This window comes from Nothobranchius furzeri, chromosome 17, assembly GCF_043380555.1.
Source record: "Nothobranchius furzeri strain GRZ-AD chromosome 17, NfurGRZ-RIMD1, whole genome shotgun sequence".
Classification (NCBI taxonomy): Eukaryota; Metazoa; Chordata; class Actinopteri; order Cyprinodontiformes; family Nothobranchiidae; genus Nothobranchius; species Nothobranchius furzeri.
Window position 1 is genome coordinate 21,966,788 of NC_091757.1, and position 25,574 is coordinate 21,992,361.

The following is a 25,574-nucleotide window of genomic DNA, read 5'->3' on the forward strand; positions in this document are numbered from 1 at the left end:
AGTCCTCTTCTTTTTCATATCTATCTTTACTATATTTTGTGGATCAAATGTATCACAACTTTTCCTTTACTTTTTCATCTATGATCCTTTACAGCTGTATTTTACTAAAATAAGATTCAAATAAATTCATAAGTAAAGACAATGAACAAGTAAACTATTAAAGTGAATGCAGTAATGGTTTACTTGTGAAAGTAAAACTGGCATGTTTTTATGGTAGTCAGATAACAATTCTGAATGCTTCACCACAACATGAGACTTGAGTAAAAAAAATTCTAGTTGATTATTATCGTTTGTGACTTTATTTGAAGATTACATGTACTGTACATATGAAAAATAACATTCAAACAAATTAAATATGTGCACAATACAATTTCAGACAATTTTCAGACAATTTTTGCCTTTCAGACTTTGCATGTACCAAAAAACAAAACCTCCTCTCTCAGTTGCGTTTTTCCAGTTCCAAAATCCACATGGTGAGTCAAACACACTTCCTGCGCTACTTGGCGAATTAAAATGTCTGCATGCATGACAATAAGTAGAGTCCATAGTAACAGAATATTCAACCCAAGGATGACTTTCATACCAGCTTGGCTGAAAGCTGCGTCTTCTGTCTCCTATTAATGTCACTGGAAATGTCGTCAAATGAGGCTGAGTAGGTGGGTCATCCTTGCACTTGCTGATATCTGAAAGAAAATAAATGTTAGCATGAGGATAAAAGTCATAATTAGTTAATTCAGAGTCTTATTTTATCTATTTATTAAATATAAACAACAGAAACTTTGGTCCAGAGTCAGCATGCCTCAAATGCATTTTACACACAATATGAGTTGCAATCACAGAGGGTTTGTTCAACACCCTCAAACCTGACGGTAGTGTACATGGTGCACATGACAGAAGATGTCCCTCTTTTTGCTCCTCACTCTCTCCCTCACAGCATACATCTTCTTCCTCCTCACTCTCAGGGTGGACAGTCTCTGACCTCTCTGGTTCCTCTCCAACCAACTCCTCCTTCTCTCTTTCATCCTGCTTCTCAGCTCCCTCGTGACTTTCATCCTCTTTCTGTCCACACGGTTCTTTATCAACAGCGGTAAAAAAGGACAAAATGTCCATTTTTCTTTTCATGGCCGCTGATGCTTCCAGTCAGTGCTGCGAGAAAGTCATAGATAAATGAATACTGTGATCTAATCTCAACGTGTCTAAGGCTTAAAATGCAGCAACTTCATTTTTATTTTACAGTTAATGTTACAAAGGAAAAACAAATCAGTATTAACTGTGGATAGACTCAGTTAGGAACTTAAAAGTAAATGACAGAAACGCGCGACTACGATCAAAACACTGATGTCAGGAAAATAAATTGTATTGCTTACCTTCGTCTCTTAGCGTCTTTTCCGTTAGTCGTCCTCAAGAATTTCTTCGGGTCCCGTTTAAACTATTTTTAATTAGGGCCGGGACTTTAACGCGTTAATTACGATTAATTAATTAGAAAAAAAATAACGCGTAAAAAAAAAATTAACGCATTTAATTGCAGCTTGCATTTCAAGCACGGCGGAACCTTTGTCATTGCACGATTTCCTCGTAGACTGAATATCACTGACGCACACAACAATGCACAGTGCTAATGGCTACTAAAACGGAATACAAACAGAAAGAAGTTGCCTTGCTTGGACTGGTGCAGGATTTAGGAAACACGTCCGCCTCTTTTCTTAACTTGGAAAAAAAACTTCCAGACAACAACGGAGTCCGTGTCACGGACATTTTTCGGAGATCGTCTCTGCTGCCGCTGCCCGGTGGCAACGGGAACTTTACAAAAGTTGCGGTAAGCTACATTTTTAACATTTACGTAACATCTGTGCAGCGCTGAAAGCACCAGACAGAATAATTCTGTGCCCTAACAGTAGTTTATGAAAGTAGTCAGACAAACGAGAGGCACCTTGGCACCTGAGTGAAGTTGGCCCCCCCACCTTCTTCAAATCCAACAAAAGTGGTATCAAACCATTGTGCTACGTTTGTGCTGGTTTGTGCTGCAAACATTTTCGTTTGTGCTACTATCATTTTAAAGATATTAATGAAAATTTCTAGAGTTCATCAGAGGTCAACCAGCCCCCCCACATTAATGGAATCAAACAAAACTGGTGTACATCAACTGTTCTACGTTTGTGTTGGTTTGTGCTGCTAAAATTGTCGTTTGCGCTACTTCTGTCTTGAAGATATTAATGAAAATGTAAAGGTCAAAAGGTCAACCAGCTCCCCCACCTTCTTCAAATCCAACAAAAGTGGTATCAAACCATTGTGCTACGTTTGTGCTGGTTTGTGCTGCAAAAATTTTTGTTTGTGCTACTATCATTTAAAAGAGATTAATAAAAATTTCTAGAGGTTATCAGAGGTCAACCCCCCCCCTCCCCCCCGTCCCAGACACCCCCAGTGAACCCACCTCCAGGGAACATCCAGATACTCCAAACTCATAAGGCGTGGGATTTCATAGGAAATATGAAATCCACCTTACGGATCTGTGAGTTATTTAAACCAGAAGATTGGAACTTTTTAATGCAGGGAGTAGATAACCGCTTCGTATTCACTCAGAGACAACAGAAGAGAGAGTCAAGTTTAAAAGTTAAGAATTTTATTACTAATAAATTAAACTAGACTGACTTTAAAACTAAATGTATGGTGTAACTAAAGTGGATGAGACGGTGAATGGATGATGTGTGATGCAAATCAGAACCAGCAAATCTGAAGAAGCGATTAGTTCTGATGGGAACTGAAAGTGTTTTCTTCGCATTAAGCTTTGATTAGGAAGTTCATAAACACATGAGACACCATTTTCCAGTCTACCTACCCTTCAGGAAGTCCTCTTTAGATCCGGAAAGTCAAGGTCTTAGCTTGACCCTCTCTGGAACTGAGCCGGTAGGAAAAGCAGCAGAGCCGAACAGTCCAGTCTGAGTTACTTCTTGGTACACAACAGTTTGTTGGCATCTGGTGAGACCCAAGCCTGGGTCTTGATGGTTCAGCTTTTATTCTGAAAGGAGCTGTTGCCGCAGTTGGGATAGCGACAAATTTTTCAGCTTGTCGTTGGTTCTTTCGGTTAAAGAGCATAGATCAGGATTGGCCAATCCGTCACTTTCTCTGGAACACTTTGAACTGGCGTTAGAGATGACGTGGCATAGTTTTATACTTCGGATGTTATGGTTTATTGACGAATGAAAAATTACCAAACACCATCAAAACCACGCCTCCGTCAGATCTGCAAAGCTTGGTTTATGCTTGACGCATTCACTTTCCGCTTGGTGATGCGGCTCGCGGATGGAACGTGCTTCACAACTTACAGCGTTTATGGTTCATGCGGCTCGTCTCTGCGGTGAGCCAACATGGCATTCCAGCATTTTCATTTTCTTGTTTCCACCAGGATCACCGCTTTTCCGTTTGTTCCCCTTCCTTAGCTTCACATATCAGTCCTTCATGTTTTTCCAGCTTTTTTAACAGCGTCCTCGTCTTTTCCGACAGTGCGAGCTATTTCTCTCCAAGAATTATTAACAACATGTTGATCACGGTGATCTCTGAGAGCTGAATCATACAAATGTCTGTATTTACGAACCTCTGCCATACTAGTTCTTGCCGGTCCGCCATGTTTTTCCGCGTCCGACCGTCCGCGTGGTTAGAAATTTTCCTAGTTGTGCGTTGCGTAAATTTTGGGCCGTGCGGAGGCGCGGTGGAGGGGCGTGGTTGTTAAAATGACGCAATTTCGCCACGCGGACCTCGCGGACGCGTCAAGCATAAACCAACCTTAAGATTCTGATTGGATCAGTGAAAGTAATGTGTTATGTCTTTTTAATGCTACGTGAAATGAGTCCTGTTGGAACACTTAAAGTCATATTACTTATTATATTCTATAGGACTATAATAAGGTAATATTTTCATTTCACAGATCGGTCACATCTTATTTATTGACTAATACTTTGATTAGCTTTATTAAAATCGAATTCTTTGATTAATTAAAAGAAAAGAGTTCATTCTTCATTCTACTGTTGAGCTGAAAATAAGCAGGTTAGAAGTAATGCATGAGACCTTGAGTTATATCTCATGCAGACTAGTCTTGATGCAGAGGAGGGAAAAAACACAGTCTTTCCATTCCGTTACACGTGGAAGCACAGGTTAGTTTCCAGGCAAAGGCTCCTGGAGTGAGGAAAGCAAACACCCACACCAGAGAATAGTCAATGTAGCTCCTCAAACTTAAAAAAAAAAGAAATCCACTTATCAGGATCCTAAGGAAAGTAAGCAGATGATCAGGGACCGGTCCAGAACCCAGGTGAACCACAGAGCTCCAGCAAGCATGGCAGGAATCACAGGACATCCAAACCCACACGAACCGGACCCTCAGGCAACCGAATCAGGCGATGGTGTAGAGATGTCCTCCCAGGAAGCGACGATCACAGGCGAACCCAGGGGAGGAGAAGAGCATACACAGGGCACTTCAATGTAGACACAGATTTCATCTGATGCTAAATAAAAAAATAAAAGAAACCTAGCACTATATGTACCTGTATGTGCTGTGTGAAGCAATTATGTGAACCCTGTATGTGCTATGTGAAGTAAAGTATGTGAACGCAGGTCAGGTGAGATAAATGGTTGCAGTAAACTACGTGTACTGGAAAAGTGTTGCAAAAAGAACAAAATTAATATAACCCTATAATACATGTAAGGGAAAATCCACGCATTGGAGCAATAATTTTATCAAAACAGAAGGGTAAAATAAACTATAGCCCATAACTGATCAAAATCAAAATAAAATGGATTATAATTGAAATGGCGAAAAGAAATCAGCTGCAATGTAATAATGCAAAAATGTATCTGTGAATATATCTTTAAAAGAATCAATAATGTACTGTAATTACTAATAAGATAAAGAAGAAGAAACACTAAAATGTAAATCAGTGTTGTTAGTAATCAAGCCTATATGTGAATATACCCCATAAGGAATTATAGATTAGTAGATAAAAATCAAAAATGGAATTTGGATAAACACAACAGTTTGTGGAATACTCCCTTTAACTATTAATACTTAACCATTACAGGACTCCAGGAACCCACAGCATAACCATCTCAAGTCACCCCAAGTCTGCACGTCATGTGTAGACAGGAAATGCAACCATGCACACACACAAACACAAACAAACTTGTGTAACCTGAAACAGGGAACTATGGGCTCATGAATCTGGATAATAGAGATCACCCCCCTTTCGAGGTTGAAGGCCTAGCTGAACGCGAAGGGGTGCCGGTGGAGGTACAGGACCGGCCGGTGCAGGTGGAGGCACCTGGGCAGCCAGAGCTTCATGAACAACCGGTACTAGAGCTCGAGATAGGTGGCCACCGACGTTGCGGACCGACTCCTCTAGAGAGGTCAACCGTGCGAAGAAGTGACGGAACAGGAGAAATGACAACCCCAAAGACAAACAAAGGTTTAGGCATGCAGCGAATATCACGACAGAATCAGCGGAGGACCAAGAGTAAGACACTGGTTGAAACCTGAGACCAGGATCTGCAGACAACTCACGCAGCACCCTGTTCACCACACCAACTCGAACCATGGTCGGACCATTGAATGTAACACGATCCACTGTAGCTAGAGAGAGAGCAAAGTAGATGTTAGCATAAAAAGGAGAAAACTCCACAACAGACTTATACTCACCAGGATCCAAGTAATATAGAGAAACCTCACCTACGTGGACCACGGTAATACGTGGAACTATTACCCATAGGGTTTGAGACGGAATCACAACACGTGTGGGCACACTGTGACGCTCATAGAAAACATCCACCTCACGAACATGGGTTTTAACCAACCAACGGTCACCCTACATCACCATCTACACTCCTGTCAGGAATTTGAGGTCCTGTTCCCAGTTACTGTTAGGGGGCCAAAAAAGCACGACCCGTGGAGATGGAGCTATTTCAGTGGCCTAGGTTCTGGAACAGCCTGCCCTTAGAAGTGAGGTCCTCTCAAAGCATGGAGCATTTTAAGTCAAAACGAAAACTTATTTATTTGACCTGGCTTTTAATAATAACTGCTCAGTCTATCACTGTCGTTGTGTCCTTGGGCATGACACTTAACCTGCCTTGCCTGCAGGTGAGCAACAAAGTTGACCTTGACCTTTGACCTTTAGCCTGGTGTGCTGCACAACCAGTAGGCTTTGATCACTGGACCTCAGGGATCTGCTGGGGGTGTAGGGACTGAGAAGATCACCAATATAGTAAGATGGTGCTTGTCCATGTAAGGCCCTACAGACCAGAACCAGGATCTTGAAATGAACTCAGCCAATGAAGCTGGCAGACAGGTTTTTACTAGTGCTCCCACTGAGGTTTAGCTTCTTTCATGAGAAGAAGCAGTTTCAGAGAAAAGCGAAAGGTCTGCGATTGCCTTGAATCACTAAAGAGCTCTGCTAATATACTCTCCATTTTTCCTTGATTGATCTGTCTGTTTCTCTGTGGTTGTTCTCTCCACATGCTCCTTCCTCCAGCTGCCCCTGACCTAGTGTTGAACCCCCAAGTGGTGGAGCAGACCACCTACATGGAGGATCGGCCCATGTTCATGCTTCAGTGTGCATTCGAGGAGAACTGTCTGTCCTCCACCTCCAGCCAGGTGCCAGCCAACACGTTCCGTCGCTTGCTGCGCTTCTCCTCCCAGATCCACAACAATGGCCACTCCGACTTCCGGCCCAAAGCTGCCCGGCACCAGTGGGTGTGGCATGAGTGTCACAGGTCTGTGGTCCCATATTTGGAAATTTGTTGTTAACCAATGACTGTACATTTACGACGTTTAGGACAAACCCGCTGTGCCATCGCCCATGGGTTTCTGAAAAGCTGAATGGAAAACCAGAAGGTGGTTCCCATCCCCACCAGCATATGTTTGTCGCTCCCGCATAAAACAAAAGTGGAGTTGAGAGCAGGGCTGAGGGTGGGGACAGATGACTGACACTTGACAAACGCTGAGCCAGTGTAGCTACAAGCCGAGGGAGCTGTAATGAAATGAGATTGTGGGTTAAATTATGACCAATAAGATGTGATGATTCCATATAAATATGAAATATCAACCTGATTGATCTTTGAATGTTTAATCAGAATAATTTAGGATTCTTTGCTTATTCAGGGACCATAAACACACTTCGTATTAATTCAGACAGAGTCAAGTATATAATTAAAAATAAACTTTATTTTCTAGACTAATTATAATACATGACAGCTATGAATAATGATGTGTGATGGATGTACTGTGAATGGAATGTAAAGTAGATGTATATCAGAACCTTTGTACCTGGAAGAAACTGTGAATTATGGGTGTAAAGAATTTGGTCTGCTATCAACTAGAGTTGTTTATCTAAAAACCTCATCAGACTCCAGTATGCAGGTCTACCATACCCTGCTATGAGTTGCTCCCAGTGGTCCTGAGGTTTGCGGTCAGAGTGGTGAGGTCACCGGACGTCGAGACCACGATCCTCAGTGATTAGTAGCTTCCTCTGAGTTCAGCTTCCCCGGCCATGAGATGCAAGCCGGGTCTGCAGATTAAGTGTGAAGTAGCTCTGGAAGGAGCTGTTGTGTCTGTAATCACATGCAGCTTCGTGGCAAGGTTTTGACTTAAGGTCAAGGAGGTTGTTTCAAAAAGGCTTCTTTCCCAATTTGGCCGAATCGGAGTGTCAGCCGGAAACCGAGTAACTCGGGAGTCACTCTAGTTTTAATAATCTAGAAATAATCATTCCTGCTAATCGGAATTTGACATGTTTTTTGACGTTACCAACATCCCTCAGAAACCACATCTTCATCAGGTACAAGATGTTCTTGTTCTGTGGATGTATCATCTTTAAACCTATATGATATGTGACCTTAACAGTAATTTATATCTAGTGAACATTGTGTATGAGTGTAGATTATGATTCACTTGTTAAATCAAACATTGCTGATCATAAAATATAATGGATCATTGTAAGCACAACAATAATCATTTCAACTTCACTGAATTAGGCACAGATTATCCGAACATGAATATTATTATTCATATAACATCTGGTTCATTCAACCATATGATTATTTATGATTATTTAACTTATGCGTTGTAAAAGTTCACTTTTCATTCAGAGTGTGTAATCCTGCAGTCTTATCAGAAGAAAGCTTGTTTGGAGACATAGGCTGACAATCTTGACGTCATGGAATGTCAACATGCACTGCAGCATCTTCTGGGCTTTAGAAGATGGGAGTTTAAAATCCCCCTAGAACATGGAATTATTTCTGTAGATGGCCAGTCACTATGTAGGTCAATATATAGGTGAAAATGGACCCTTTCTGGAAGTTACAGAGCTGAACAAAGCTAAAGGAGTTCGGCGGGCGCACTTGAGTGATGCTGCTACGCTCTGCCTTCCAGGCTGCAACAAGTAACATGAGGCTGAGTCCGTCCCTGGAGTAAGCAGGGGAGCAAGCTGCTAGTGCTATCACTGATGGCTCACTGGACACTTGCCACTCAATAGGACATGCCCCTAGTTATTCGTGTTTTCAAGCTTAACACGTTTCAGACCTAAAGCAACTATTGGACCATCCGGTTGTCAGTCTCACTGAACCGCCGCACATCTCTGGGTCCTCCACTCATCACACACTCACGTATTCAGCAGCAGAACACCGCTGGTGTGAGAGGTTCTCCGCTCAGTAAAATCAGAGAAGGAGAAACAGCCGGCTGCTACCACTTCAGCTTTAGGACAAACTGTACCAGAGTCCAAAAAAGAAAAACACCATCTGAAGCTGGACCTAGAAATCATTGACTGGTATTTAGCGCTGTCTCGTTTCCTCCAGTATCTTGGGTTTCTGGTTCCATCAGAAGTGTCTCAGGAAAGATACCCGAGGGGAGGGGTGGGTGTTCCATGACCGCGTTTGCGATCACAACCTAGCTTGTTCTGTAGATTCACTAAAGTATCTTCAATTACATCTAAACACGAGTTAAAACATCCACCCCCACAGAGTTCTCGTAACCCTATTGTGTTTTTTGTACCACGCTGTAAACACGTTTATTGCTGTTGTGAGGTTGGCATTTTAAAATGGGAGTCGTTGCTCCTTTCTGTTTCCAACCCCTAGTGGATGAGGAGGGAACTGCAGTTTTTTTTTTTTTACTTATGTACTGTGTGTGTGTGTGTGCGTGCGTGCGTGCGTGCGTGTGTGTGTGTGTGTGTGTGTGTGTGTGTGCCTGCGTGCGTGCGTGCCTGCGTGCGTGTGTGTGTGTGTGTGTGTGTGTGTGTGCCTGCGTGCGTGCGTGTGTGTGTGTGTGTGTGTGTGTGTGTGTGTGTGTGTGTGTGTGTGTGCCTGCGTGCGTGCCTGCGTGCGTGTGTGTGTGTGTGTGTGTGCGTGCCTGCGTGCGTGCGTGTGTGTGTGTGTGTGTGTGTGTGTGCTTGCGTGCGTGCGTGTGTGTGTGTAGGCATTATCACAGCATGGATGTGTTCACCACCTACGACCTGATAAGTCTAAATGGAACTAAGGTGGCAGAGGGACACAAAGCGAGCTTCTGCCTGGAGGATTCAGAGTGTGATGAAGGTTAGTTCTGTCTGTTTTACAAACTGTGAAAGAAACATTTCCATACACTCACTAAACATTTTAGTGGTTCTAAGGATGTTTATGTATTTAACATTTTATACGTTGTCATGGCAGGCATTGAAAAGCGATATGAATGTGCTAACTTTGGCGAGCAGGGCATCACTGTGGGCTGTTGGGATACCTACAGGCACGACATCGACTGCCAGTGGGTGGACATCACTGAGGTGAAACCTGGGGACTACATTTTCCAGGTGATGTTCCTCACTTTTCTTCAGACATCATGTGTTTGTGCTTCATTTTAAAAACTCAATCACTGTGTCAATTTCCTCTAACAGATTATCATTAATCCAAACTATGAAGTGCCAGAGTCAGATTACACCAACAACATCACAAAATGCAGGTGTCGGTATGATGGCCATCGTGTGTGGATGTACAATTGTCATAACGGTGAGAGTCTTAGACAGTCTGTAGCTGTTTTATAGGCAGAAGCATTTCTAATCTCAAACTAACACAGTTACAAATATCACAACCTGTGTTTTCATCAGACAGTTCTGTTACGGCAATAATTCAGATCTTTGAAGTGACGTTTTGTTGCAAACTGTTCTGATTGAACCCATTTGAATGACCTCAGTTTGGGGGAATGTAGATTTGTTGTGAAAAGTGGATTTCTTCGTGCTGCATGGACATGTTTTTTTTTCATTAACGTTTACACTGCCGTTATTTTGACCTTTTACAATTATTCCAGAGAAAGTGTTTTGAAATTCCATCCAGCAGAGAGACACACGGCAGCCCTGTGTCTCCTCACAAACGTACAGCAGAGCCTCATTCTGCATTTGTGTGGTTGGCTGAACTTTAAAAGGATATTCTACTCAAATTTTAATCTTGTCTGTTGATATTTCCAAGAGTTACATAGTGAGAAAAAACTATTTGTAACCAGCCCAGTCATTCTCCTGACCCGGCTGTACTCCTTTTGCGTTAGCTTAGCATTAACCATAGTAAGTTAATGCTCCCGTCTCGATTATTGCAACTCACTTTTTTATGGTCTCCCCAACAAACCCCTTCATAAACTGCAACTGGTCCAGAATTCAGCAGCCCGTATTATCACCAGAACCCCTTCCTTTCACCACATCACCCCGGTTCTTCAGCAGCTTCACTGGCTCCCAGTCAAATTCAGGTCCATCTTCAAAATTCTCCTCCACACCTTCAAAGCAATCCATGACCTCTCTCCTCCATATATCTCAGACCTTATAAGTATTAACACCCCCTCCCGTTCTCTCAGATCTTCTTCCTCCATCCATCTTGCTGTTCCTTCTGCGCGTCTTACTACCATGGGGAGCAGAGCTTTCAGCCGCTCTGCTCCCCGTCTCTAGAACTCACTCCCCCCAGACATCACGGACATCGACAGTTTCACCCTTTTCAAAACCAGACTCAAAACACACATGTTTAAATCTGCCTATGACCTCTGATTTTACTGAACCGTTTCTCTCTTTGTTTTTTCTTCTTTGCGTTTTATTGTGGTTTTATTGCTGCTTTAATGTATTTTCTGAATGTATTTTCTGTCAAGTGACCTTGGGTGTTCTGAAAGGCGCTTTTAAATAAAATGTATTGTTAACGGATCCAACTAGCATTGTGAGTAAAAATTTACTTAAAATCACTCAGTAGTGATCCCGATTCTGCTTGGTGAAAATAATCAGATTGACTGCAAGTGAAAGTATTTTGTAGCATAAAGAAATAACAATCGGGAAGTAATTCTTGTTTTGATAAACTCATTGTTTATAAATTCTGGCACATTCTGTCAAATCAGAATGTGCCATGTCTTGAGGGCTTACCAAAACATTTGTCATAAGCCAGGCCTTCTTCAGATACAAAGGTGTTTAACACTTTATCGTCGTCGTCGTCTTCCTCCGCTTATCCGGGTCCGGGTCGCGGGGGCAGCATCCCAACTAGGGAGCTCCAGGCCGTCCTCTCCCCGGCCTTGTCCACCAGCTCCTCCGGCAGGACCCCAAGGCGTTCCCGGACCAAATTGGAGATGTAACCTCTCCAACGTGTCCTGGGTCGACCCGGGGGCCTTCTGCCGGCAGGACATGCCCGAAACACCTCCCCGGGGAGGCATCCAGGAGGCATCCTGACCAGATGCCCAAACCACCTCAACTGGCTCCTTTCGATCCGGAGGAGCAGCGGTTCTACTCCGAGTCCCTCCCGAATGTCCGAGCTCCTCACCCTATCTCTAAGGCTGAGCCCGGCCACCCTACGGAGGAAACTCATTTCGGCCGCTTGTATCCGCGATCTCGTTCTTTCGGTCATTACCCAAAGCTCATGACCATAGGTGAGGATTGGGACGTAGATCGACCGGTAAATCGAGAGCCTGGCTTTCTGGCTCAGCTCCCTCTTCCCCACGACAGATCGGCTCAGCGTCCGCATCACTGCAGACGCCGAACCAATCCGCCTGTCGATCTCCCGATCCCTCCTACCCTCACTCGTGAACAAGACCCCGAGATACTTAAACTCCTCCACTTGAGGTAGGACCTCTCCCCCGACCCGGAGGTGGCAAGCCACCCTTTTCCGGTCGAGAACCATGGTCTCAGATTTGGAGGTGCTGATCCTCATCCCAGCCGCTTCACATTCGGCCGCGAACCTACCCAGCAAGAGCTGAAGGTCAGAGCTGGATGAAGCTAGGAGGACCACATCATCCGCAAAAAGCAGAGACGAGATTCTCCTGCCACCAAACTCGACACACTCCACACCACGGCTGCGTCTAGAAATTCTGTCCATAAAAGTGATGAACAGAACCGGTGACAAAGGGCAGCCCTGGCGGAGTCCAACCCTCACTGGGAACAGGTCCGACTTACTACCGGCTATGCGGACCAAACTCACGCTCCTCTGGTAAAGGGACTGAATGGCCCTTAACAGAAAGCCACCCACCCCATACTCCTGGAGCGTCCCCCACAGGGTGCCCCTGGGGACACGGTCATAAGCCTTCTCCAAATCCACAAAGCACATGTGGATTGGTTGGGCAAACTCCCATGCCCCCTCCATCACCCTTGCAAGGGTATAGAGCTGGTCCGCAGTTCCACGGCCAGGACGAAAACCACATTGCTCCTCCTCTATCTGAGATTCAACTATCGATCGTACCCTCCTCTCCAGTACCTTGGAGTAGACCTTTCCAGGGAGGCTGAGGAGTGTGATCCCCCTCTAGTTGGAACAGACCCTCAGGTCACCCTTCTTAAAGATGGGGACCACCACCCCGGTCTGCCACTCCCTAGGAACTGCCCCCGATGACCACGCAACGTTGTAGAGACGTGTCAACCATGACAGCCCCACAACATCCATAGCCTTGAGATACCCAGGACGAACCTCATCCGCCCCCGGGGCTCCGCCGCTGTGTAGTTGTTTGACTACCTCTGCAACTTCTGCCCCCGAGATCGGACAGTCCATCCCCAGGCCTCCCAGCTCTGGTTCCTCCTCGGAATGCGCATTGGTGGGATTGAGGAGCTCCTCAAAGTATTCCTTCCACCGTCCGACTATAGCCTCAGTTGACGTCAGCAGCTCCCCATCCCCACTGTAAACAGTGTGAGCGAGTTGCTGCCTTCCTCTCCTGAGGCGCCGGACGGTTTGCCAGAACCTCTTTGGAGCCGATCGATAGTATTTCTCCATGGCCTCACCAAACTCCTCCCACGCCCGAGATTTAGCCTCGGCAACTGCCACTGCTGCACCCCGCTTGGCTATCCGGTACCTGTCTGCTGCCTCCGGAGACCCACAGACCAGCCACGCCCTGTAGGCCTCCTTCTTCAGCCTGACGGCTCCCCGAACCTCTGGTGTCCACCAGCGGGTACGGGGGTTGCCACCACGACTGGCACCGGCCACCTTACGACCACAGCTAGCAACAGCCACCTCGACAATCGCAGAGTGGAACAAGGCCCACTCGGACTCAATGTCCCCCACTGCTCTCGGGACGTGGTCAAAGCTCTGCCGGAGGTGGGAGTTGAAAACCGTCTTGACAGGTTCTTCTGCCAGGCGTTCCCAGCAGACCCTCACTATGCGTTTGGGTCTGCCAGGTCTACGCGGCATGTTCCCTTGCCATCTGATCCAACTCACCACCAGGTGGTGATCAGTTGACAGCTCCGCCCCTCTCTTCACTCGGGTGTCCAAAACATACGGCCGCAGGTCAGATGATACGACTACAAAATCTATCATCGACCTGCGACCTAGGCTGCCCTGGTACCAAGTGTACCGGTGGGCATCCTTATGTTCGAACATGGTGTTCGTTATGGCCAAACTGCGGCTTGCACAGAAGTCCAATAACAGAACACCGCTCGAGTTCAGATTAGGTGGGCCGTTCCTCCCAATCACACCCCTCCAGGTCAAGCTGTCATTGCCCACGTGAGCATTGAAGTCCCCCAGCAGGACAATGGAGTCCCCTGATGGAGCACTATCTAGCACTCGTCCCAGGGACTCCAAAAAGGGTGGGTACTCTGAACTGATATTTGGCCCATAAGCACAAACAACAGTCAGGACCCGTTCCCCGACCCGAAGGCGCAAGGAAGCTACCCTCTTGTCCCCCGGGGTAAACCCCAACACACAGGCAGAGAGTCTCAGGGCTAACAAAAAGCCAACCCCAGCCCTCCGCCTCTCACCCGGAGCAACTCCAGCAAAGTAGAGTGTCCAACCCCTCTCCAGGTCTCGGGTTCCAGAGCCAATGCAATGTGTCGAGGTGAGTCCGACTATATCTAGCCGGTACCGCTCAACCTCTGCCACAAGCTCCGGCTCCTTCCCCGCCAGCGAGGTGACGTTCCATGTCCCAAAAACTAGTTTTCTTGTCCGGGGATTGGACCGCCAAGGCTCCCGCCTTGGTCTGCCACCCGATTCGCATTGCACCGGACCCTTCATGTTCCTCCTGCGGGTGGTGGGTCCACAGTTGGACGAGCCCATGTATCCGGTTCGGGCTGGGCCCGGCCGGGCCCCATGGGCGAAAGCCCGGCCACCAGGCGCTCGCTCACGGGCCCCAACCCCAGGCCTGGCTCCAGGGTGGGACCCCGGTAACCCTCCGGGCCGGGTACTCCGACTCTTCGTTTTAACCGCCATGAAAGATCCTTCGATAAATTTTAACACTTTATGAATGAGAATATTTTACAACTCTTTTGTGAAGTAAATATTAACCTTAATATGTATCTTATTATAATGTGTATGAGTGTAAACAATGATTAACTTGTTAAATCAAACACATAATGATTTGTGATATAAATGGATCATTGTAAAAGTATTATTCATTTCAAATTCATTATTGGTTTAAGCACAGATTACTCAGACATTTGATTTAAACATCTTGTTCATTCATCACACATGATTATTTAAGCTTATGAGTTGTAAAGTCATATAGGAGTTTCAAGTAGGTTGGATTTTTATTTAGGGTCGGCAGTCTGGCTTTTACACAGAGAGTGCAGGACCTTTGCAGGAGACCTTGACAGTTTGTTATGTCTTCATGTATGCAAACAAGCACTGAGCAGAACTTTCTGGTTTGGAGGCCTGATGGATAGTGGGTAAATGTCTGCAAATGAAAGGTTAACTTGTGGTCAAGTAGATGGTGAAAAATTGACCATTTGGTATGTTACACCTCCCCCCTTCCAAGGTCAAGGGTTCACAGCAAAAGACCATCAGGCGTTGGACAATCTTAGAGGCCCTGAGGACTCAGCAGAGGAAGGCAGAGTTAGTTCTTAGGCACTGAAGCAGCAGGAGTGAGGAAAAGTAACCCCCCCACACAGAAGAACAGTCAGTTGATATCCCAATCAGGAAACTGTAATCCCACTTAGCGATATCCACAGGCAGAGACCACGATGAGCAGGAAACCAGAGCCTTGAGCAGAAACAGACCAGATACCATCAATCCACAGTGATCTGTAGCGATCCAGGAAAACCATAGCAGGAAAACCACAGGACGTCCAGAACTCCAGAAGAACCATTATCATCATCATCATCAACCTTTATTTATAAAGCACATTTAAACGGCGACGACTCCAACCAAAGTGTTGTACAAGACAATACATCACCAAAATAGATAAAACAAATAAAAACTATTAAAAAAAACAGGAAAGCACAAGGGTTAAACATTCTTGACCGGGAAGGCCAGGGAATAGAAATATGTCTTCAAACGTACTTTAAAAGCGGAAAGGGAGGGGGCAAGTCGGACCTTCAGGGGTAGTTGGTTTCAAAGTTTAGGCACACGAACTGAAAAAGCCGGTTCGCCACGGGCCATATAGCCAAGGACAAGCAGAAGGTCTGGTCAGAGGACCTCAGGGTTCGCGCCGGAACATAGGGACTCAAAAGATGTGCCAAATAGGAGGGGGCCATTTCATGAATAGATTTGTAAACCAACAGGAGAATTTTGAACTTAATCCGAAAACAAACTGGAAGCCAGTGTAAATTTGCCAAAACAGGGGTGATATGCTGCCGTCGGTCTATGCCCGTAAGAAACCTTGCGGCAGCATTCTGTACCAATTGGAGACGTACCTCTGAAGAGGAGGGAACACCATATAAGAGTGAGCTGGCATAGTCCAGACGTGACGTTACAAAAGCATGAACAACCGACTGAAGATCTTTTTTGCTCAGGACAGATTTTAGTTTGGCCAGTCGACGAAGATGAAAGAAACACAACCTGACTACCTGATTTATCTGAGCATCCATTTTTAAAAAAGCGTCCACAGTGACCCCCAAATTTGTAATTGTCGGCTTCACCAAAGCTGACAATGATGGGGGCGGAGATGGCTCCACAGCCGAGGAGGAGCAGGGGGCAAAGAGAATAGCCTCCAGTTTGGAGCTGTTAAGATAGAGAAAATTAGCCGAGAGCCAGGACCTGACTTCACTCAGGCAGTCAGTCAGTGGTTGCAGAGGGTCAGCAGATTTTAGGGCCATATAAAGCAGACAATCGTCAGCGTAGAGATGAAAATTTACCCAGAATTTTCTAAAAATGGCTGCCAAAGGTAAAATATATAGATTAAAAAGAAGCGGACCCAGAGCAGCAAAGCCAGGTGATGAAGCAGTGATGTTATCTCATGAAGCGAGGACATCTGGCGAAACTCAGCAAAGTATCAAAACACACACACACACAGGGCATTTGACAATAGACCCACACAGATGGTGTCTGATGGAAAAGAACAAATAAAAAAACACTAGTACTATACATACTTGTTTGTGCTATGTGTACTCAGATTATGTGAAAAGAGGCCAGCTTAAAGGAGTGGATGTAGTAAACTACGTGTACTGGAAAAGTGTTGCAAAACGAACAAAATAAACAAAACCTTATAATATATGTAAGGGAAATTAAAGCTTTAGAGCAAAAATGTTATTAAAATGGAAGAGCTAAATAATCAGTAGATCATAACTGGTAAAAATTAAAACTGAATTCAAAAGAAATCATCAAATGTTTCTAATAAAACAAAGTTAATCAATGTAATGTAAAATGTATGTGTTCTTAAAAGAAGTAATAATAAAAAAATGAAGATGAAACACAAGAAGTTAATCAGTGTCAGTAATCTAACCTGTATGTGAATGCACCACAGAATGAATCAGAGATTAGTATTGTAAAACTGAAGTATAAAACGAACTGAAATCAGTTGCAAAATTTGTGAAAATTTTGCAAAAATCCTAAAATATCTAGGAGTAGAAAACTGTTAAGAAAATGGAATTTGGATGAACATAACAGTTAGTGGACTTACTCACTTTTAACTGTTATGAACTTTGTCATATAAGTATGGAAACCCACAGCATGACATTAGAGTCATCCAAGTCTGTATGTTATGTTTAGTAGGGCTGGGGGTAAACGATTATTTTTAAAACAGAGAACAGAGGGAGAGCAGATAGAACTCATCCCCCCTTAAATACAGGTGCTGGCCAGTAAATTAGAATATCATCAAAAGGTTGAAAATATTTCAGTAATTCCATTCAAAACGTGAAACTTGTACATTATATTCATGCAATGCACACAGACCAATGTATTTCCGATGTTTATTACGTTTAATTTTGATATTTATAGGTGACAACCAATGAAAACATCAAATCTGGTATCTCAGAAAATTAGAATATTCTAAAGGCCAATGAAAAAATGTTTGTTTCTCTAATGTTGGCCAACTGAAAAGAATGAACATGAAAAGAATGTGCATGTATAGCACTCAATACTTAGTCGGGGCTCCTTTTGCCTCAATAACTGCAGTAATGCGGCGTGGCATGGACTCGATCAGTCTGTGGCACTGCTCAGGTGTTATGAGAGCCCAGGTTGCTCTGATAGTCGTCTTCAGCTCCTCTGCATTGTTGGGTCTAGCGTATTGCATCCTCCGCTTCACAATACCCCATAGATTTTCTATGGGGTTAAGGTCAGACGAGTTTGCTGGCCAATCAAGGACAGGGATACCATGGTCCTTGAACCAGGTGCTGGTGGTTTTGGCACTGTGTGCAGGTGCCAAGTCCTGTTGAAAGGTGAAGTCTGCATCCCCATAAAGTTGGTCAGCAGCAGGAAGCATGAAGTGCTCTAAAACTTCCTGGTAGACGGCTGCATTGACCCTGGACCTCAGGAAACAGAGTGGGCCAACACCGGCAGATGACATGGCACCCCACACCATCACTGACGGTGGAAACTTTACACTGGACCTCATGCAACGTGGATTCTGTGCTTCTCCGCTCTTCCTCCAGACTCTGGGTCCTTGATTTCCAAAGGAAATGCAGAACTTGCTTTCATCAGAAAACATAACTTTGGACCACTCAGCATCAGTCCAGTCCTTTTTGTCCTTGGCCCAGGCGAGACGCTTCTTGCGCTGTTTCTACTTCAAGAGTGGCTTGACACACGGAATGCGACACCTGAATCCCATGTCTTTCATGAGTCTCCTCGTGGTGGTTCTTGAAGCACTGACTCCAGCTGCAGTCCACTCTTTGTGGATCTCCCCCACATTTTTGAATGGGTTTGTCGTCACAATTCTCTGCAGGGTGCGGTTATCCCTAGAGCTTGTACACTTTTTTCTACCACATTTTTTCCGTCCCTTCGCCTGTCTGTTAATGTGCTTGGACACAGAGCTCTGCGAACAGCCAGCTTCTTTAGCAATCACCTTTTGTGTCTTGCCCTCCTTGTGCAAGGTGTCAATGATTGTCTTTTGGACAGCTGTTAAGTCAGAAGTCTTCCCCATGATTGTGGTGCCTTCAAAACAAGACTGAGGGACCTTTTAAAGGCCTTTGCAGGTGTTTTGAGTAAATCAGCTGGTTAGAGTGGCAGCAGGTGTCTTCTATATTCAGCCTTTTCAGAATATTCTAATTTTTTGAGATACCAAATTTGGAGTTTTCATTAGTTGTCACTTATGAATATCAAATTTAAATGTAATGAACATTGGAAATACATTGGTCTGTGTGCATTGCATGAATATAATGTACAAGTTTCACGTTTTGAATGGAATTACTGAAATATTTTCAACCTTTTGATGATATTCTAATTTACTGGCCAGCACCTGTACTGCTGGAGATGTAACTGGAGGCGAGTTGGTAGGTGATGGAGTACCATTTGTCATGACTCCCAGGCTGACACCCTCCTCTGCCTCTGCTGCCTCCTCAATCAAGCCCTCAGCCACTGAATTACCATCACCTGCACCCTGTCATCAGCTCATGCCACACACCTGCCCCTTTGCTATGTAACGCCCAGCCTGCTATCCAACCAGTGCCAGATTATTGAAATCTCACGCCATTAAACTCTCCAGCACTCCAAACCTCTGCCTGAATCGTTGATCCTGAGCTTGTTCCTGAGCCTCTACCCGCCCACGTGCCTGCTCCCTGCCTGGATTGTTTCTCTGCTTCTGACCCCCTGGACTCACGACCTCGGACCATTCTCTGTATTCTGCCTCCTGCCTGCCCCTTGTAGCATTCATGGACCTCTCTGGTTCTGACCCATGCTTCCTCCTGACCCTGCTTCAGCCTCGCCCACCTCTGGTAACACCTAGTTGTGTTTTCCTTTTAATAAAGATGTTAACAAGCGCCTTACTGTGTCTGGGTGTCCTCACGGGTCCTCTAGTTCTGGTCGTGACACCATTTGGAACTTTAGGCGTCAGAGTCCATTCTAGACGGTTCCCCAAAAGGTGTAGTGAGGGGGACAAACATGTGGAGAAGTGACGGAGTAGTGCGTACGCCAGCCCAAGTGACAAACAGCAGTTGGAGCATGTAGTGAGGAGATTGACAGAGTCAGAGGAGGACCGGGAGTAAGTCACAGGTTGAAAGAAGGTGTTTTCTTGGGGAAAAAAAACTCTACAACAGACCTGTGTCTATCTGGATCCAAGTAATGTAGAGAGACCTCACCAGTGTGGACCACGGTGGTCTGTAAGCCATGCTGTCGGGGGAAGGGAGATCCCTTTTAAGCTTGGTGACGTGATGTTTGACAGTGGCAAACCTGATGGAGTTGACTAATGAGACGCCCAAGTTAAAGAGCGACCCAAATGTATTAGCACATGAGAGAAACTCAGGGAGAAACCTTCTCCCTGCTGTGGGTATCAGAAATCACATTATTGTGAGAGATGTCGGCGTCAGAGTGCCACACTCTCGTGTGAGTCCAGTTGGTACCTATTTTAAAAAGTGTGGTAAAGGAACTTAGCAGTTTCCTAGCGCATGCTATGCCAGGGTCATTTGTGTGAATAGACGAGTTAGTTATTAACAGACCTGGGCTCACCCTGAGCGTGATACCTGAAGAGGAACCAGGTTCACAAAGTTGTGGAAGAGAAGGCTGAGGAGGAGGCGTAGCCACACTGGACATCCCAAAGGTGCACACAACCAGCATAAGATACTTTATTAGACCAGAAACCTGAAATTTTGGATGATGACAACTGTAGCCTGGTGCAGGAGCGGCCTTTTGAGGGCTCGACACAGGGAGGCACTCTGGAGTGATGTCATCAACACCCCCCCCCCCTCCCCCCTCCCCCCTCGATAGGTGGTGGCCCACCGCAGGGTGAAGGAAGTCAGATGCAGAGACTAGGGCGGTCACTGACTAGAGAAACACCAGACCGACTGGTCATCTGGGCGGTGCGGTTGTTGTTAACAACACCTAAGAAAGAAATGAGGTCCTGGTGGAGCTCCATGGGCAGCGGTTGAGTCAACCGGGTCCAGAGCCTCCATCCACCGAGTGGAACAATAGGCTTAAAGCGCATGAGCAGGTTAGGAAAATCCTCGATGTCAGACACAAACACTGGGTGTCTCGCAGACATGCCACCCACTGAAAGTTCAAAGAGAGCTACAGACGACAAGGTCATTGGAATTAAAGGATTCATGTCCACGGCGCAGGGTGTGAGCGTTAAGACACGACCCAGTCCAGCCGCAGCCAAGCGGACGCTCTCCCAAAGAGAACGAGATGATGGAAATGTCTGAACCAGAGTCTAAGATCCCTCAAGGGTCACTGGGATGTGAGGTTTCTACTTGGGACCTTCACGGGTGATATCACAGAGAAACTTTAGTGGAGGTTTGTCTGCTAAGGATTTCCTTACATGCTAATAGGTGCATTGGATGCGCGAGGGGCATGTTTCAGTTTTGGAGGACTCGTCGTTTCAACTGAGTCATGTGCAGGTTCAACAGGTGCAGGAGGATGTGCACTCTGGTCAGCAGAAGAGAAGAGTAGAACTCTGTTAGTCTTTGATGGATCCAAGACACGAAGGACGTATTTTAACCCTTTGTGCATGGTCTCAGGAGGCCTGCTACCGGACTCAGCTCTCGACCTTGGAGCAGCAGGGCTGTGGTCAGCATGGTCGCGGCGCAAAATGGTAAGGGTGAGGGTGGTGTTCACCTGAGTGGGACGGCCCTCCCTTTTGACACTCCATCCATGAGCAGCAGCGTGCAGAATGGTGTAAACACATTTAATAAGCCTACTTCCTCCTGTCCCTGAGCTGCAGATTGAATGAGTTCCGTGTTTCACAGCTTCAGGGGGATCACGGATCATTCACAATGATTTATTTTGGATTACCAGAGGAGGAGCAAGTTCAGGTATTTGGTAAAGCTTTGCTTCTGATTGATCAGTCAGGTCTCCGTTCTTGCAGAAGATTGAACTGGTTCAACTTGGCGCAGCAATTCTGTGCAGAAAGAAAATAAATACTGTGTCTCCGTCAGCTTAAAACAACTTTTCTACAACGCACACACACACACACACACACGTGTGTGTGTGTGTGTGTGTTTTATGCCGGTTCACTAACAACATGTGCAGCTTTGTTTACACAGAACAAGAGGTGTTTATGGATTGAGAAACACCCCAGGTGTCTTTGGGGCTCTCTTGCAGCTTTCAGCGGAGGCTTACAGCTGTGCTTTGTCATAAAGTAGTCCCAAGTCTAAAATGGTGCCCATGATTCCTAATTATTTTCACTTGCAGCCGGTCTGATTATTTAGGTCACCAAGCAGAACTGGGATCACTACTGGGTGGTTTTAGGGACTTGATGGATCCATTCACTTCCTGTGTTTATGCTAAGCTAACCTGAAAGGAGTACAGCAGGGTTTGGACTGGGCTGCTTACAAATAGTTTTTTCCCACATATGTAATTGTACAAAATGTGTCAATAGACAAAATCTAATTTTTGGGTGGAATATCCCTTTAATGACAGCAAAGTATGCCATTTCCCACTGTAGTTAAAATCCCCCCCCATTTTCATTTTTCCTGATTCTGTCACCCAGCTGCAGACAGCTGGTGGTTTTATAGAACTATCGGTGTTTAGGGACATAAAAGAGGAACAAATGATCAAACATCATTTTGCTGACACCCTAAAAATCATACTTGTTGGATTTGAATGTTCATTTGGAATAAAAGAACTTTACAGCAGCCTTAACACAAAGTGGTTTTATGGTAAATGTTTGTTTCTGTAGGAGGCTCATTGAGTTCTGAGACAGAGGAGATGTTCCCAGGACTCCTCAACAACCAAGTGGCCCACAGGTGAAGAGGGAGTAAGAAAGGAAGGCATCCCACCTGTGGAGGACCCTTCTCCTTCCCAGCCCAGAACAAGTCATCTTTCCTCCTCCTCTTCCCCTCACAAAGAAAAAGTCTCCTGTCCAAACGGAGGCAGAATGAGTCCTACCAACCCCCCAGCCTTCCCTACAGTCACACTCTCTTTTTAATGTGTTTAATTTCTCCCAGTAAGAGACATGCACTTAGTCGGTGTTAAGTAACATCATTAACCATTCATAGGAAATGCAGCTTTCTAAAGAAAGTGTTTTCTTTCTTCAAGGCCAAATGACCAGAAGAATCAGACGAATGCCTGATAGCACTAGAAACCTGCACAGAGAAATCTAGTTTCATCATTCTTTCATCAGGTTTATAATAATCATGTCAGGTGTTAGAGATCGGTCACACTGCAGCCTGAGCCCGGCAGGAATCATTGGAGCATCCTCTCATCTATTGTAGGGTTAGAACGTTTAACCTCCCATCCTCTTGGTTTTGCTACCAGATGGAGGTTTAAAGTAGGGGTTGTATGAACTAGTTGACTAGTCGACTTCACGGCTCTGTAGTGACTTTTTATGCCTGTCATCGACTAGTCGCTGTCACGTGATAATGACCGACAAGATGCAGTCCTCGGAAAAGACAGCGGGTGACAAGCTCCTGCTCGTCGGGAGGCAACTCGCTGTGCCAGAGCGTCGGTACCGTCACCCGCCGTAAAACGGACATTCAACCAAATTGTGACCTTTACCCTCTTGCAATTTAACATTCCCCTCATCCCCGTTCTAACCTTAACCAGCTGCGCATGCAAAGCTCTGATTGTTGACGCGCTCCAGACATCTGCGTCCTGAGCACGGCCACAGTAACATTATCAAATCAGGTGTCGCCACCTCAAAAACAAATTTAACACGCGATCGTTCATGTCGGCTCATTTCCTTTAATGTTTTCTGTCTTTTATTTGTGCGTGATGCTCCCCGCTGCTGTGGATCGGGGCGCATCACCTGTTTTGTCCTCCAATAACTTCACCTCACTGATGTGGCCGGCGAGCAGCGAGCACTCCGCTGTTTTTGCGGTCGGTAGATCTTTTAGAACTGCAGTTCAAAGGTAACTCATGAGGTGAATATATATGAACCCAGGTAGCAGTTTCTCTTTAGGACTGAGAGGAGATGCAGGAAGATAATAAACAGACAGGACAGAAAAATAGTCAAATAAAAACAAGTTAGTTTTTGTACCTGCTGGTTGCAACAAACAGACACCATTGAAGGTAATCAGAAGTGAGGAACAGAAAATGAAATAATTATTTTAATGTTTAGAGCAGCAGGAACTCCGAGAGGCTGCAGGCGCACCAGTGAGTTTGCGGCCGCTGCGCAGGGGGAGGGGGGAGAGGGCTGAAGCAGGAACTACCGTTGTTAAAAGAAATGTGTCTAACTTTGAAAATGTGGGCGCAATTTTAATTGTCAAAAACTCCAGCAACCCACGCCCCTTCAGGTGTATGACATCATCAACGACGAAAGTCGACACGATTTTCATTACTTGACTGTCGACTTTAAAAAAAATGAAGCCGTGCAGCCCCTAGTTTAAAGTCCCTACTTCCTGCTGTTAGTATGGACTGAATCACCTTACAGGGTTGTTTTAATCAGGCCAGGGCTGCTGCTGGTCAAATTAGTATTCACTGAAAAGGCTCCTGTTAATTCACAGAGGACCACCCCCCCAATCATCTTGTATTTTTCACTCAGAAACTTGACAGGATGTCCGGACAGACCCGTGAATCTTTCATCACTTTTTTTCAGTGACATCAAAAGCAGAAAGACCTAATGCAACAAAACCATTCAGGCTGCAGATATGTATGTATGAAAATCAGGACCACATATGAAAGTGACCTGGATCTTATTTGAAATAAACCAGATAAGTGCTGTCAGATCAGAATCAGACACGGACCACATGTGTGAACACAGTTGGATTTGATGTGCTTTTGACTGCAGTGTGAACGTAGCCTCAGCTCCACTCAGTCACCAACAGATTGTCTAGGGCAGTGGCCGTTCCAGTGGAGAGTGGCTAGACCAGGGTTGGGCAGTCCTAGTCCCCGAGGGCTGTTGTCCTACATGGTTTAGTTTTTCCCGTTTCACACCTGATTTCAATCAGAAGGCTGATTCTGCACCTAGACCTAAATTAGCATCTGTAGCAGAGACCCAGCTAGCCTCATTAGAGACATGGACTTTGGTTAACTGCAGTGGAGTGATGTCTTGCAGAAGGTCTTTCTTTAGAAACCGTCTCATTAAACTTAGACTCAATAGTACTTTACGGCATACTTTACAACAGCATAATATAACAACCCCAAAACTTTTTACAAAGTTTTTTCTTTTATCAGTTCACTCAAATCTTTGGCGAAGAAAGGAAAGGCTGGCTCGTTACTTCTTTAGAAAAGGGTCAAAGGTCCTTGAGATTAAAAGGAAGAACTGAAGTTTGGCAGCAATGAAAGGATCACCTTTGACATTTGAACTAAGCACAACAACATGGGTGTATAGTAAACAAACCTTAATAATCACTGGCCAAATTTGAAGGGCCCTTTCTGCCACCGGGCAATTTTCCACCCATCTGTGGTTGCAGAAAGCAGGCAGACCCTGTGAATGCAGTCAAATCTTCCCTCCTAGCTGGCACATTGTAGAAATGCGGGGCTCGAAGCAACTTGTCCAGCTGCCACCTCGTAAAGCCTGCCTTCACAGCATTATGGACAGTGTGATGGCCACAGCTTCATATAGTTCCTCATGCTCCTGCTGCAAAACATCTCCCAACTTGAAGTTGACATTAGGGCCATCCATGCCGAAGGTGTCTGCTGTTCAGTTTTCAACACATTTCTGTGAAAAGAAAGTATTTATGAAAACCTTAAAGAGCAAGTCACCCCCAAATCACATTTTTTTTGCTGATAAACTATATAAAGGAGCATCTAATCATGCTGCAGACACGTGTAGTCAATAATTTGGCAGTTCAGTGCATCTTGGTTAATCAAATATTCTGCCTAAAACTGTCAGTGTTGCGCCATTGTCAGGGAAAAATTCTGCACTGTATTTGAATTTAAATCTGCCACCGCTATTG

The 25,574-nt window shown here is 45.2% G+C and overlaps 1 protein-coding gene across 4 annotated transcripts in view; it reads left to right on the forward strand.

Moving 5' to 3' along the window:
- The window catches only part of loxl2b (lysyl oxidase-like 2b), a 159,384-nt gene extending 136,894 nt beyond the window's left edge, over positions 1-22,490 (forward strand). For all 4 annotated transcript variants that reach the window (XM_054738183.2, XM_054738186.2, XM_054738182.2 and 1 more), the window contains 5 exons: positions 6,513-6,753; positions 9,446-9,561; positions 9,676-9,812; positions 9,897-10,008; positions 22,415-22,490. In XM_054738183.2, coding sequence (XP_054594158.1) covers positions 6,513-6,753; positions 9,446-9,561; positions 9,676-9,812; positions 9,897-10,008; positions 22,415-22,485 — 677 coding nt within the window. In that variant the 3' untranslated portion in view covers positions 22,486-22,490. The remainder of the gene's footprint in view (positions 1-6,512; positions 6,754-9,445; positions 9,562-9,675; positions 9,813-9,896; positions 10,009-22,414) is intronic.
- Positions 22,491-25,574: the final 3,084 nt, after the last annotated feature.